At 33.8% G+C, this 12,439-nt stretch overlaps 1 protein-coding gene across 5 annotated transcripts in view; it reads left to right on the top strand.

Moving 5' to 3' along the window:
• Positions 1–12,439, top strand: part of LOC145286012 (rab-like protein 6) — a 254,354-nt gene that overhangs the window by 222,528 nt on the left and 19,387 nt on the right. For all 5 annotated transcript variants that reach the window (XM_080134625.1, XM_080134622.1, XM_080134621.1 and 2 more), the window contains 2 exons: positions 5,035–5,203; positions 10,890–11,325. In XM_080134625.1, coding sequence (XP_079990751.1) covers positions 5,035–5,203; positions 10,890–11,325 — 605 coding nt within the window. The remainder of the gene's footprint in view (positions 1–5,034; positions 5,204–10,889; positions 11,326–12,439) is intronic.

Raw genomic sequence — 12,439 nt, 5'->3', positions numbered from 1 at the left:
ATCATTTTTAATCGACTCCTTCAAAAATATTAACTTTAAGACTATATCTGGGCTGTTTATTTCATTATAAACACACCAGTCAAATAACTTACATTTAATCACTTTTCATAATTCTTGGATATATTACTAATTTGGCAATCGTTTTTTATAATTTGACCCACATAATATCCTTTCCTTTTGCTAAAATAATTACTTTGTGACATTGTCTGGCTGGTTATTTCATTACAAACACACCAATCAAATACCTCACATTTCATCATATTTCATAATTCTTTGATATGTTACTAATTTCGACAGTAATATCTCATGATTAAACCCACATAATCGCCCCTGTCCTACTAAAAAAATAACTTTAAGACTATGTCTGGGCTGTTTATTTCATTATAAACACACAAATAAAATAACTTACATTTCATAACTTTTCATAATTCTTGGATATGTTACTTATTTCGACAATCATGTTTCATGAGTTACCCAATATTATCGCCCACGTCTTACTAAAATAATAACTTTGAGACATTGTCTGGGCTGTCTATTTCATTACGAACACACCAATCAAATAACTGACAATTCATCATTTTTCATAATTCTTGGATATGTTACTAATTTACAACTATCATTTTTTATCATGTAATCCACATAATTGACCCCCTCTTACTAAAATAATCACTTTGAGACTATATTTGGGCTGTTTATTTCATAATAAACACAAATAACTAACTATTAATCAGATTACATAATTCTTGGATATGTTGCTAATTTCGGCAATCGTTTTTCATGATTTAACCCACATAATCCCCTTCCTCGTACTAAAATAACTTTGAAGCATTGTCTGACTGTTTTGTTTTTTTTGGGGTTTTTTATCATTGCAAACACACCAATCAAATAACTCACATTTCTTCATTTTTCATAATTCTTGGATATGTTACTAATTTCAACAATCATTTCTCATTATTTAACCCACATAATCCCCTTCCTCTTACTAAAATCATAACTTTGAGACATTGTCTAACTGGTTATTTCATTACAAACATACCAATCATTTCGACAAGGAAGGTCACTTGCATATTATAACAATGATTGTATATAAATCTAATGGTATGAGACAACGAAGCTACATCCAAGGGAGATCACTTGAATATTATAACAATGATTGTATATTAATCTAATGGTATTCAACAATGAAGCTACATCCAAGGGAGGTCCCTTGCATATTATAACAATGATTGTATATTAATCTAATGGTATTCGACAATGAAGCTACATCCAAGGGAGGTCAATCGTATATTATAACAGTAATTGTATATTTTTCTAATGGAATTCGACAATGAAGCTACATTCAAGGGAGGTCACTCACATATTATAACAATGATTGTATATTATTGTAATGCTATTTGACAATGAAGCTACATACCAGGGAGGTTACTTGCATATTATAACTATGATTGATTATATAAACATAACCTTCCAATACTAGGAATGGCTTTCTGAATAAGAATGTTTTTATGTCAGAATTTAGTGATGTGTGATGTTTGGAATATGACATCTTGTCTCAATGTAGTATACAATAAATATATAATTTCATCTTTGTTTACTTGGCCTTTTGGCTAAGATCAAAGTTTAGTATCTGTTCTTAGAATTCAAGCTGTCTCATCTTTCATCCTTCTCCCTTTAAGGAAATAAGGAGGTGATGCCTGGAATCTCAAGCTTTAGAAAAATAGAAGTTACTTGAAAATAAGGAGGTGTTTATGCCTGAGATTCGTATAATATTAAAATGTGTAAGTATACGGGTGTAGTGAAACAAACGCTGATTAACCCATATTATGCCTCCCACCTTTCCCTTCATACTCATCTATATGTAATGTTTTAGATTTAGAAATGTGTTTTTGACATTTTAAAACATAGTAAATCGATTCTCGTCGGTAAAAAAGTTCAATCACTAATAATTTTATTTTCCCCTCTTCAATTTTGGGATTCTACGTTTTGAAATACTATAATTATGTTGGTACTAAGTTTTCGACTCAAAAATTAATATTTCACTCTGGGGTATAATATCAAGTTACCCTTCGAAGGCAGTTAATTTGTGTAATAGCAGCCGCCATTACAGCTTGCTGACATCAGGTCACGTGACATGACTCAGCAGTTTTTAAATTATGTAGAATTTAACGTTAAAATGTCACTTTGGGGGGGGGGGGCTGCAGAAAAACGGTCAGCTGACCAACTTAGAGTTGGTTTGAGCCAAAAATTCGATATTTGTCGTCCGGAGGGTCGAGCTTTAATATGATACCAAATTTGTTAATTTTTGTTCTGTCTCTCAAAAGTTTTAGGCGACATACAAACATACATACTAACAGACGTTTGAGATTTATATATGTAGACTAGCGAGGGTACCCGGCGTTGCCCAGGTGTTTGTAGGTGTGTGTGGTGTTAAATAAAAAAGAACCCGAGGGGGAGGGTAGGATCCAACCCGAAGCGCTGAGGTGAAGTTTGAAAATAAAATTGGCCAGCCAGATGAGTTAGTGAAAGATGTTTGAATTTATTTAAGTAAGAACCAAATTGACATGTGCGCACCAGGAAGTCGTCGAGTGTTACGACGACGACGTCAATGACCATGTTTATTTATTATAAGCAAAGTAAATAAAGAAAACAACGATTTAATTAAGCGGGGGGGGGGGGTCAAAACATCGAGAAAAAACACACAAAAAAAACTAACGTAAGGCAAACGAATGATGAAAACAGAAAAACGAACACGTGAAAAATGGCTTAAATAAGCCTGTTTCGATATTAAAATTTAAAAAATCGGTGGGTACCCGGGTTTTTTTGGGTGTGTGGTTGGGGGTGAATAAGCGAAGTAAAAAAAAAAAAAAACCAGAAAAACGAACGTTACGTAAAAAATGGCTTACATAACACTGGTTCAATATTTAAATTTAAAAAATCGAAAAAAAAAAAAGACATCTAACACCACGATTTTAACCCAAAACGTTTAGATAATGACTTAACGTGACGTACATGAAATTTGTTCAGTTTTTCAACATTTTTGGCCAATTTTTCAATATTTTTCGAGCGAAGGATGGGGCTTTGATATGATACCGAGTTTGTGAATTTTCGTCGTGTCTGTCGAAAGTTTTTAGCAGACACACAAACCTACACACATACATACATTTTCGCTTTTATATATATAGATAATGTATTTTATCTTGTTGAGTAAATCTCCAGAGTTCTTTATGTGGGAGGTGCTGATAGTTCCTATTATTGGAGTCAAGATGTTAGATATGGTCTGTGCAATTTTGTGTATTGTACTACCGATGCCAGATTTTATGAGGCGCATAGGGATATCTGGTTTGTGAGTAAAAGGGAACAAAACAAACAAACTGACAATTGTCAAACCGTCCTCTTGTCGATACAACACACAAAAGTCTTTTCTTCTTTCTTCTCTCAACTTGCAACAAATCCTCATTTATTCAATATTATCTTCTATGGTTCGTTCTCGTTCTAAGCTGTCCAACAAAAAACTCCACTCAATCCCTGCTTTAGAATTCATTCCATTTGTACACATGCAAATTAATGGCATACTAATGAGCGACTTACAAATTACAAATTACAAAATTATGCTTGTCTTTTCTTTTCTACATTTTCTGCCGGCATTTTACAGGCTAAGCAAATAGGATGTTGTTTGCGAGATTGATGATTTCTATTAAAGGGAAGTCATATAATAAAGGAATATTCAATGTATGATGTTCAAGTTTTGTCGTTTTTTTAATGTTTTTAAAAAGATTTGTTGAAAGTCTCAATACTTCTATTTACTGCATTTAAATTAGTTTTAGTATGCGTCTCTGTCTGCTAACAGTGTAGAAACTTTCTCCAGATATGTCTTTTTCAATTATAACTATACCACCACCTTTATCAGCTGGTGATATAATTATGTTCTTGTCATCCGCTAGATGTATTAAGACATTTATGTATCTCTTTAGTAGTACAGTTTCATAGGGCTGGGCAGCTGCGACTGAAATAACACCCTGCATGAAACCTTTTTTAAAATCTCTATCTTAATGTTTGTAATTATTCAAAATTGTGTCGGTGGTAATATTCGAATGTATGCTAGTTGGGAATTTTAGTCCAAAACTAAGGGCTTCAATTTCGATGTTTGAGAGTTCTTGAGTAGTAAGATTTTGTATTAGATTCAGGTATCCTATGGTTATATATATATATATATATATATATATATATATATATATATATATATATATAGTCGATGACATATATATATATATATTTGTCGATGACTAAAATATATTTTATAAAGCCCCCCTCTTGGGTTGAGCACTATCGTAAATAATCTCACTCGCCACTTAATTTAGCTGAAAAAATGCGAAGCTCGCGGTTTGTTCACAAACAAACGTTTGAGCTCTCTACGAGCGGCGGACGGATGTTTATTTAAATAGACATTCGGACAGATTAATTTGCGGTCACCGCTTCCGTAGTCAGGGGGTAGAACTGCCGACTGTCATCACGACGGTTCTAGGTTCGATCCTCGGCTTGGGATAGGTGTTAGTCTAGCGGCACTGATGAGTTGTGAAACAGCGAAACAGATCTGTATGTCGATGACTAAAATATATTTTATTATATATATATATATATATATTGTCAGGATCTGCAAAGGTGATCATAGAACTTGAAAAATATAAAAGACCTGTTTGAAGACACAAATCCACTCAAAATATCTGTTCAAAACAATTTATTAAATATTAGATTTGAACTGCTCAAAACAATATACTTTTTATTTAAGAATAAAAAAAAACATAAAATACTTATCCTACTTTAGGATTCTATTTGACAACTTAATCAACATTAAATAACTCAGATGGTTGATGTATCAAAAAAAAATCTTATTAATGCAATCAGACACCCAATTTGGCAGTGATTCTCACTTGCTCACCTGAAACATGCTGCAACATGTTTAATAGCATTTTTATAATTTTCAAATTGCCTAATTTGTTATTCAGATTTAATATGAAACAATATTTTTGTTTACAGACAGTGGAATAGAAATTGCTCAGGTTGCTGTGGAAACTAAAACAGTGAAAAGTGTTGAAGAATTTGTTCCAGATGATGAAGAATTGGACAGTAACTTCTTAGATGATATGAGAGACCAACGTCCAATTCAGATGGGTAACACTGCAGGGAAAGATAAAGATAGTGACAGGTAATAAAGAAAGGACCTTTTTCAAGGCTTTTGATACAAATTGAAAATTGTATTAATGAAATCAAACTTCATTTCAAAGAACCTATATTTTGTTAAAAAAAATGGATCTATTACAAAGGTTTAAGCAATGAAAATGTTATTTCATACTTGGGACAGATCAGATCTTAGTTTTAAATCTGTCAAAGCACCTATTTCAAACTTAAGCGTGACAGATTGAGAAACAGTGTTAGATCAACTGACAATTAAAACCTTTTATATATTTGTATTTAAAAAAATATTTACACTTTCCAGGTATCATTTTAATATTTCATTTTAATTGAAATAACTACTTTGTTTATAATTTGCTAAATGATTTCTAAGTTTTAATGAGTAAGATTTGTATTTGTTTTGGAAAAAGTTACTCAAACTTTTATCTATGTCTATTTGCACAATAAAATTTGCAAAACTTTGATTTCTGAATTCATATAATTTATTTGGAAATCATAGCTTTAGCTCAGTGCTCCTTGCAAAAAAGATGTGGAAGCAATAGCTAACAGGAAGGATCATAACAGATCTTCTGGTCTTTTCTGTGCAATAGAATTCGTTGAGCAGCTGCAAAAAATAAGATGCAGCGAGCAAGGCAATGCGGACCTTGCAAGAGAGATGGACATCAGTGTGGGAACTATGAAAAAACTACTGATGATCGTTGCTACTCTTCATACAAGGACCAAGAGAAATGTAATCCAAGAAACTCAACAATAATAACAGAATAACAGGTGGCTAACCTACAGTCTGCACTATGTCTTGGGCATCATAAAAACAAAGTTAAGACAAACTGATGGTCTTTGCTTTTGCTGGAAGCACACCTAATGTCGTGTCACCTCATCTTCCAAAAGGGATTCATACTCAATTTAGTCATCTCCCTCTTAATACACACCAGTCTCTTTTATGTTATGAGTAAATTGCTGGAATCTGTTAAATAGAGACTACTAGTAAACCACCTCAGCAAAAATAACCTCCTCATTGACATCCAATACGGTTTCCGTTCTGCTAGATCTACAGCAGATGTGCGAAGTTATCTCATAGAATTAGCGAATCTCTTGACAGAGGCTTCTTTTCTAGGGCAATTGCCCTTGACATATCAAAGGCCTTTGATAGGGTATGGCATAGTCTACTCCACAAAATTTCCAGTTATAGTATAGGTGGAAATGTCTTTTCAATTATTAAATCATTTTTCTCTGATAGTTTCATAAGAGTAGTGTTTGATGGATAGAAATTAGCTCACAGTATTAATGCTGGAATCCCTCAGGGGTCAATCCTTTACCCAACTCTCTTCCTGATCTACATCAATGATTTCCCATATCACATCCTAAGATCATTCGTAGATATTTATGCTGGCAACACTTCAAAGACCGTAAATGATCAAATTCTCTCTGATTCTCTCTTCTCTGATCTTGATCACGTAGTGCAATGGAGAAAGAGGTGGCTGATTAATTTTAATGCATCTAAAACCAAGTTTCTATCTTTTCATCATCAATGCTCTGATCCCTGTCTGGCATCAATTGAAATGAATGGTTCTCGTCTTGGGGAGGCTCCATGTTTTGACAAGCCTCTGGGTTTGACCTTTACACCTGATCTGAGATGGAACACATACATCAAATCTATTGCCAAGGCTGCTGGAAAAATGGTGTGATCACTCTACCACTTCTGAACATATCTCACTGCTGATGCAATTCTCTATCTGTATAAATGCAAAGTATGTCTAAGGATGGAGTACTGTTGCCACATCTGGGCAGGAGCTGCTAGAAGTAGCTTATCTTGTCTTGACAGTCCAAAATAGACCATAGCTTAGTAGAGGATGCCCCTTTTTTCTTTCCTGCAATCTCTTTCCCACAGAAGAGACATTGTGAACCTGTCTCTGTGTTATTTTCATGGCAGGTGCTTGTCTGAGCTCTAATCTATGGTCCCCCCTCACCAAACTTTCATAAGAAACACTTGTCTAGCTGAAACCACTATCAATAATTTCCCCCACTCTTTATCTGTGCCTAAACCTAAATGTAGATTCCATGAACAAAGTTTCTTTCTTAGAACTGCATGCCTGTGGAACTCTATTCTGTTTTCCTGCTTTCCAACTGTCTACAATGTTTGCCTTCAAGTCCAATGTAAACAAGTTCTTGATGAGTCATCCCTTTAAGTAATCCAATTTACCAAATTTACACTACTAATAATTACTATAACATTTTCCCATTGACCTCTGTACATTCATTAACCCTTTTCCTCAAGTGAACTCCTTTGCAAAAAAATAAAAAACAAAAACATTAAGCTGCTGTTGTTAAGCATTGAATCGAGATGGTGGCTGTTGAAAGCCATACGCTGCTCTACATCACACCTCCATGATAAGCTCAGAAATAGATGTCTGAGAGCTTTACCAGTTCACACAGTATCCCCTCTCACTTCACCTGATTGCAACTGCATGGAGTAAATTGATTGCTAGGACCAAATTGGTGTTCACACGTCTTTTAAAGGACACTATAATAGCTGAATGCTACAGATCTTGCTTAGAGATGTCATGGAGGCTCAGAGCAACTTTAAGTGAGTTGCATTTTGCAAAAGATCTTAAAGGTACTCTTTGAATTTTAAGAATACATCAATTATTTGCCAGAATATGTTTTTCAAAAAGTCGCCTTGTATTAGTTAAGTAGTATTTACAGCCTGATCTAGGAATGTTGATCACATTGATATTAGATCTTATCTTCTTCAAATGTATTTAAATGTCTAATATCACAACATTGTAGCTACTGTTCCCATAAAACCAGTACTATGAAAACATCATTCATATAGAAGAATTAAGTGGAAATCGAAGTGTTCAAGTTTATAAGATATCTTGATTCCAAGATTGCAGTGACATTAACAAGATTAAAACTGAATGACACAAAATTCAAACAAAAGTTGTCTCTTTCACCAGATTGCCCAATGTTCCAAGTGTGAAGCTCATTTCAAAATTTGCATATACTCCCAAGATTCATGCTAATACTGATAGATTAGGACTAGTGTTGGAACGATTCCTAAATTTTTTCTGATTCCAGGAAAATGTTGTTTTGAAATATACCATTATATAATCAAAAGTTTTTGTGTAGCAAAAAAATTTGGTACAGCGAAAAAGTGGAAATACAATTAAGTGAATTTCGAAAACGATTTGATTTTTTTTTTTTTGTAAAATTTCTTTCATTGAAGATAAAAGTCAAAACAAATATTTTAACCATGAATGAAACATGCACCATGAAATTAATAACAATCAATTTCAGGAGTTATTTTATATATTAAAAATATAAAGAAAAACGGCGGACGTACACGAATGCTACCGCTGTAGCGAAATATGCATTGGCTCCGATGTTGTACGTTGTTCAACTGAGGGAGAAGTTATTATTTTTACAAGGAAAGAATTTTTGCGTGTCTGACCTAGTTTTTTTTTTTATTATTATTATTATTATTTATTTATTTTGGCTTGAAATTTGCGCATGATTTTTGTTATTTGATTTTATCTGGGTTTTTTTTTGGGGGGGGGGTATATTTTTTTGTTGCCGGAGTTTATATAATTATTAACAGGAAAATTGGTGAGAGTCAAAATGGAATCTGCACTATTTTTAGATATTATTTTCAAGTTTAATTATGTTCATGGGACTATAAACCATTCACAAAATTTTGTGGATCCGCTTACTGGTGTTTGCACCAACAATATTGAAGCCTACTGGTTTCGTATTAAAAGAAGATTGAAATACATATCAGGATCAGTAGGAGAAATGAAATGGTCTCGTTTCGATGAGACCATGTATAGAGAGGCTTATAACATGAAAAGTGAAAAAATATTAGATAATTTTGAAACATTTTTAGAGCAGGTTCATTAAAAATATGGTAATTAAAAAAAAGTCCCAATAAGCTTTGGGGAAAAAACATGTTTTGAAAAATTAAAATTTTTATTTTTTATTTTAGAATAAAAAATAATTATTAAAACAAAAACAGTTGTGTTCTTGTCAAGTAGTTTTTATTTTATTCCAGAAAACAAAAGGTACTCATGCACTTATTGAGCCGTGCTGAAATAATGACATTTAGAAAGCCATTCTTAACATGGGGACAGGAGGGTGTTGTGTACCTATTCTGTACTTTCACCTAACACTTTAATAAAAACAGGTATCGTAAAACCTTAATTAAACTGGAAAGTACTATTTAAAAATAGTGCGAATCAATAAGTACACTAGCACCAAATAACATTTCACTGTGTTTCGATCTACAACATTCCATGAGAATACGTACTCGCTAAAGTTTTTTGTTTATTTTTTGTTTATTGCCACAAGTGCTAATTTTGACTTTCACCAATTTTCCTTTAAAAAACAATTAGAAACTCCTCAAACATTGGGCAAGGCACTTAAACTGCTAAAAATAATAATGGTAATGGAAGTGCATAAACACCAAATTTTGCTTTGTTAAATCCGGCAAAAAAATAAATAAATAAAAATAACAAAAGAATACAAAAACAATAAGAAAAGGGTATCGTAAAACTTTAATTAAACTGGAAAATGATATTTTAAAATAGCACGGATTCCATTTTGACTTTCACCAAGTTCCCTGTTAATAATTACATAAACTCCGGCAAAAAAAAAAAAAAAAAATATCTATCCCAAAAAACTAAAAAAAAAAAAAAAAAAATTGATAAAATCATAATAACAAAAATCGGTGAAGCTTTTTTTTTTTTTTTTTTTGATATAAACAATATTTTTAAAATTAATTTTTTAATTTTACTTAAAAACAAAATGTAAATAAAATATTTTAGAAAATAATTTCTTAATTTTAAATAAAAATTGATTATAAAGAATTTTTTAAAAAATAATTATTGAAAACTATTGCAAAGTGTTTACATAGCAGGTTCTCTGGGATAATAGGGGCGTCTGAAACCTACCTTCCAAAACGAAAAAAGCTTTAGTGCTTTTACTATTTTAAAGCACTTTTTTTTTTCTTTTTTTTTTTTTTTAAAGGTTTGAAACACAAGTAGTGGCTAGTTAACTTAGAACAACAAGGGTGCATGGCGGAAATTCTTCAGTGTTTAAATGTATTGTAATCTTTTATGGTCATCAAAAAACGTTTTTCAGCTGCCATATTACTTCCTATTTACTTGGCTGCCCACGAGGGCAGAGTTAGACACAAGGTCGGTTTGTAATGTAGTGAAGCATTTATTACTAAAAAAAAAACAAAATGGTGAAATATAAAAGCAAGTTAAGCTAAAAGTAAAAAAAAAAATTTTTTTTTTAATTCAAAGAATTAAAGAAAGGAAAAATTCAAAGAAATTTCGAAACTCATTAAGATAAATAAAGATTACCTTGAAAGTAGTTAATAAAATTCTTGTACATAATATTAAATATGTTATGAAAAGTTCTATGACGTTTTTATCATAAATTTTTGACAGCATTAATCTCACTTCAAACAAACAGTTCGACTTAAAAATATAAGAGAATCGTAATGAAAGAATCATAAGTCTAAGGTATTTTTTAACGATGCAATCCCCCCCAAAATGCACGATTCTTGCGATTAACGATTCCGATTAATCATCCCACCACTAATTAGAACATGAGTGCACATCTTTTTTTTTCTTCGTATCTGCCCAAGTAAATCCTCAGCAAAACAACTTTGTTTATTACAATTTTTTTCTTTCCAGTGAAGAAGAATTTAGTGGAAACCCAATGGTTGCTGGTTTTCAAGATGAACTTGATTCTGAAGATGAAGTGACTTTAAAAGATGGTGAAATGAAACTGTGGATTCCTCCGACCGTAGATATTTCAAGTGATGAAGATGACATGGTTGTGCCTATAGCACAGAAGAAATCGTTTAGTGCAAATAGTGTTTCCAACAAATCTGCTACGATTCTTTTCGGTGAATCCTTAAAGAGAAAAACTCCCCAAAAGGTTTCTTCTGATTCTGATGCTGAGTTTACCTCCCAAACAGAGAAGACTCAGCAACAAGCATCTGATGATGAAGACAATGATAAGCTTTCTAGTTCAGGTGTTATGCAGGATGTGGAAGACATCAGTGATGAAGACATCTCTAACAATACGTCCAGTAACTCTACATCAGGATACCGATCTAATACACAGGTAAGCTGATGCAGAGCTTATTGTTACATGTGGTCTTATGTGCTGTGAAAGTTACTGTGTGTGCTATCCTGTGTCTCACAGTGTAGTCTGATGCTATGAGAATCTCATACATTCCAACTGATTGTAATGGGCATGGGGGGGGGTAATCAAAACATCAAAAAAAAACACAAAAAAATCTAACGTAAGGCAAACGAACGTTGAAAACAGAAAAACGAACACGTGAAAAATGGCTTAAATGAGCCTGTTTCGATATTAAAATTTAAAAAATCGGTGGATACCCGGGTGTCGCTAAGAATAAGCGAAGTAAAAAAAAAAATGAAAAAAACCAGGAAAACGAACGTTACGTGAAAAATGGCTTGAATAATACAAATGCGGATGTGAAAATTTTGGCCAGAGTTCTTGCAAATTGTTTGCAGATCATTATCACTGACTTGGTCGAACCAGATCAGAATTACACTGTGAAGGGGAGATTGATTCAAAACAATCTGCACTTGATTCGCACGATCATAGAAAACATAGAAGATGACACCCCGAAGCTGCACTGATCAATTTCGATCAGTCCAAGGCGTTCGACAGGGTAGACCATCGCTTCTTGGGATCTGTATTGAAGGCTGGCGGTTTTGGGCCTGACTTCCACAGATGGATCTCCATTCTGTATTCCCGTCAGTCGTGCAGGTAAACGGGGTGCGGTCGGCGCTGTTCGCTGTTTCCCGGTCGGTGCGCCAGGGGTGCCCGTTGTCTCCCCTGTTATACGTTCTCGTGTTAGAACCTTTCCGGCGCAAGCTGAGGACTGGGGAGACTGCACTGGCCTTACGTGGTATTAAATTGCCTGGCGGTGCACAGGCCAGGGTTTCCGCGTTTGCCGATGATGTCACCGTGTGCGTGCCGAGCCATCATGACATTTTCGTGGTGATTAAGGCATTCAAGCGGTACGAACAAGTCACAGGAGCAGTCGTCACTCTTAGCAAGTCCGTCGGCCTGAGGTTGGCCGCCTGGCAGGGCTCATTAGCACTGCCAGGATCTTTTGGCTGGACAGATGGCCCGGTTAGCATACTTGGAGTTTGATTCGGACCGGGCCTCCAGCTAGACAAAAACTGGTCGGAGGTACAGGCAA

The sequence above is a fragment of the Euprymna scolopes genome, chromosome 10 (assembly GCF_053919585.1).
Source record: "Euprymna scolopes isolate OS-2025 chromosome 10, ASM5391958v1, whole genome shotgun sequence".
NCBI classification, from domain to species: Eukaryota; Metazoa; Mollusca; class Cephalopoda; order Sepiida; family Sepiolidae; genus Euprymna; species Euprymna scolopes.
This window is presented reverse-complemented; position numbering and strand designations above follow the sequence as displayed.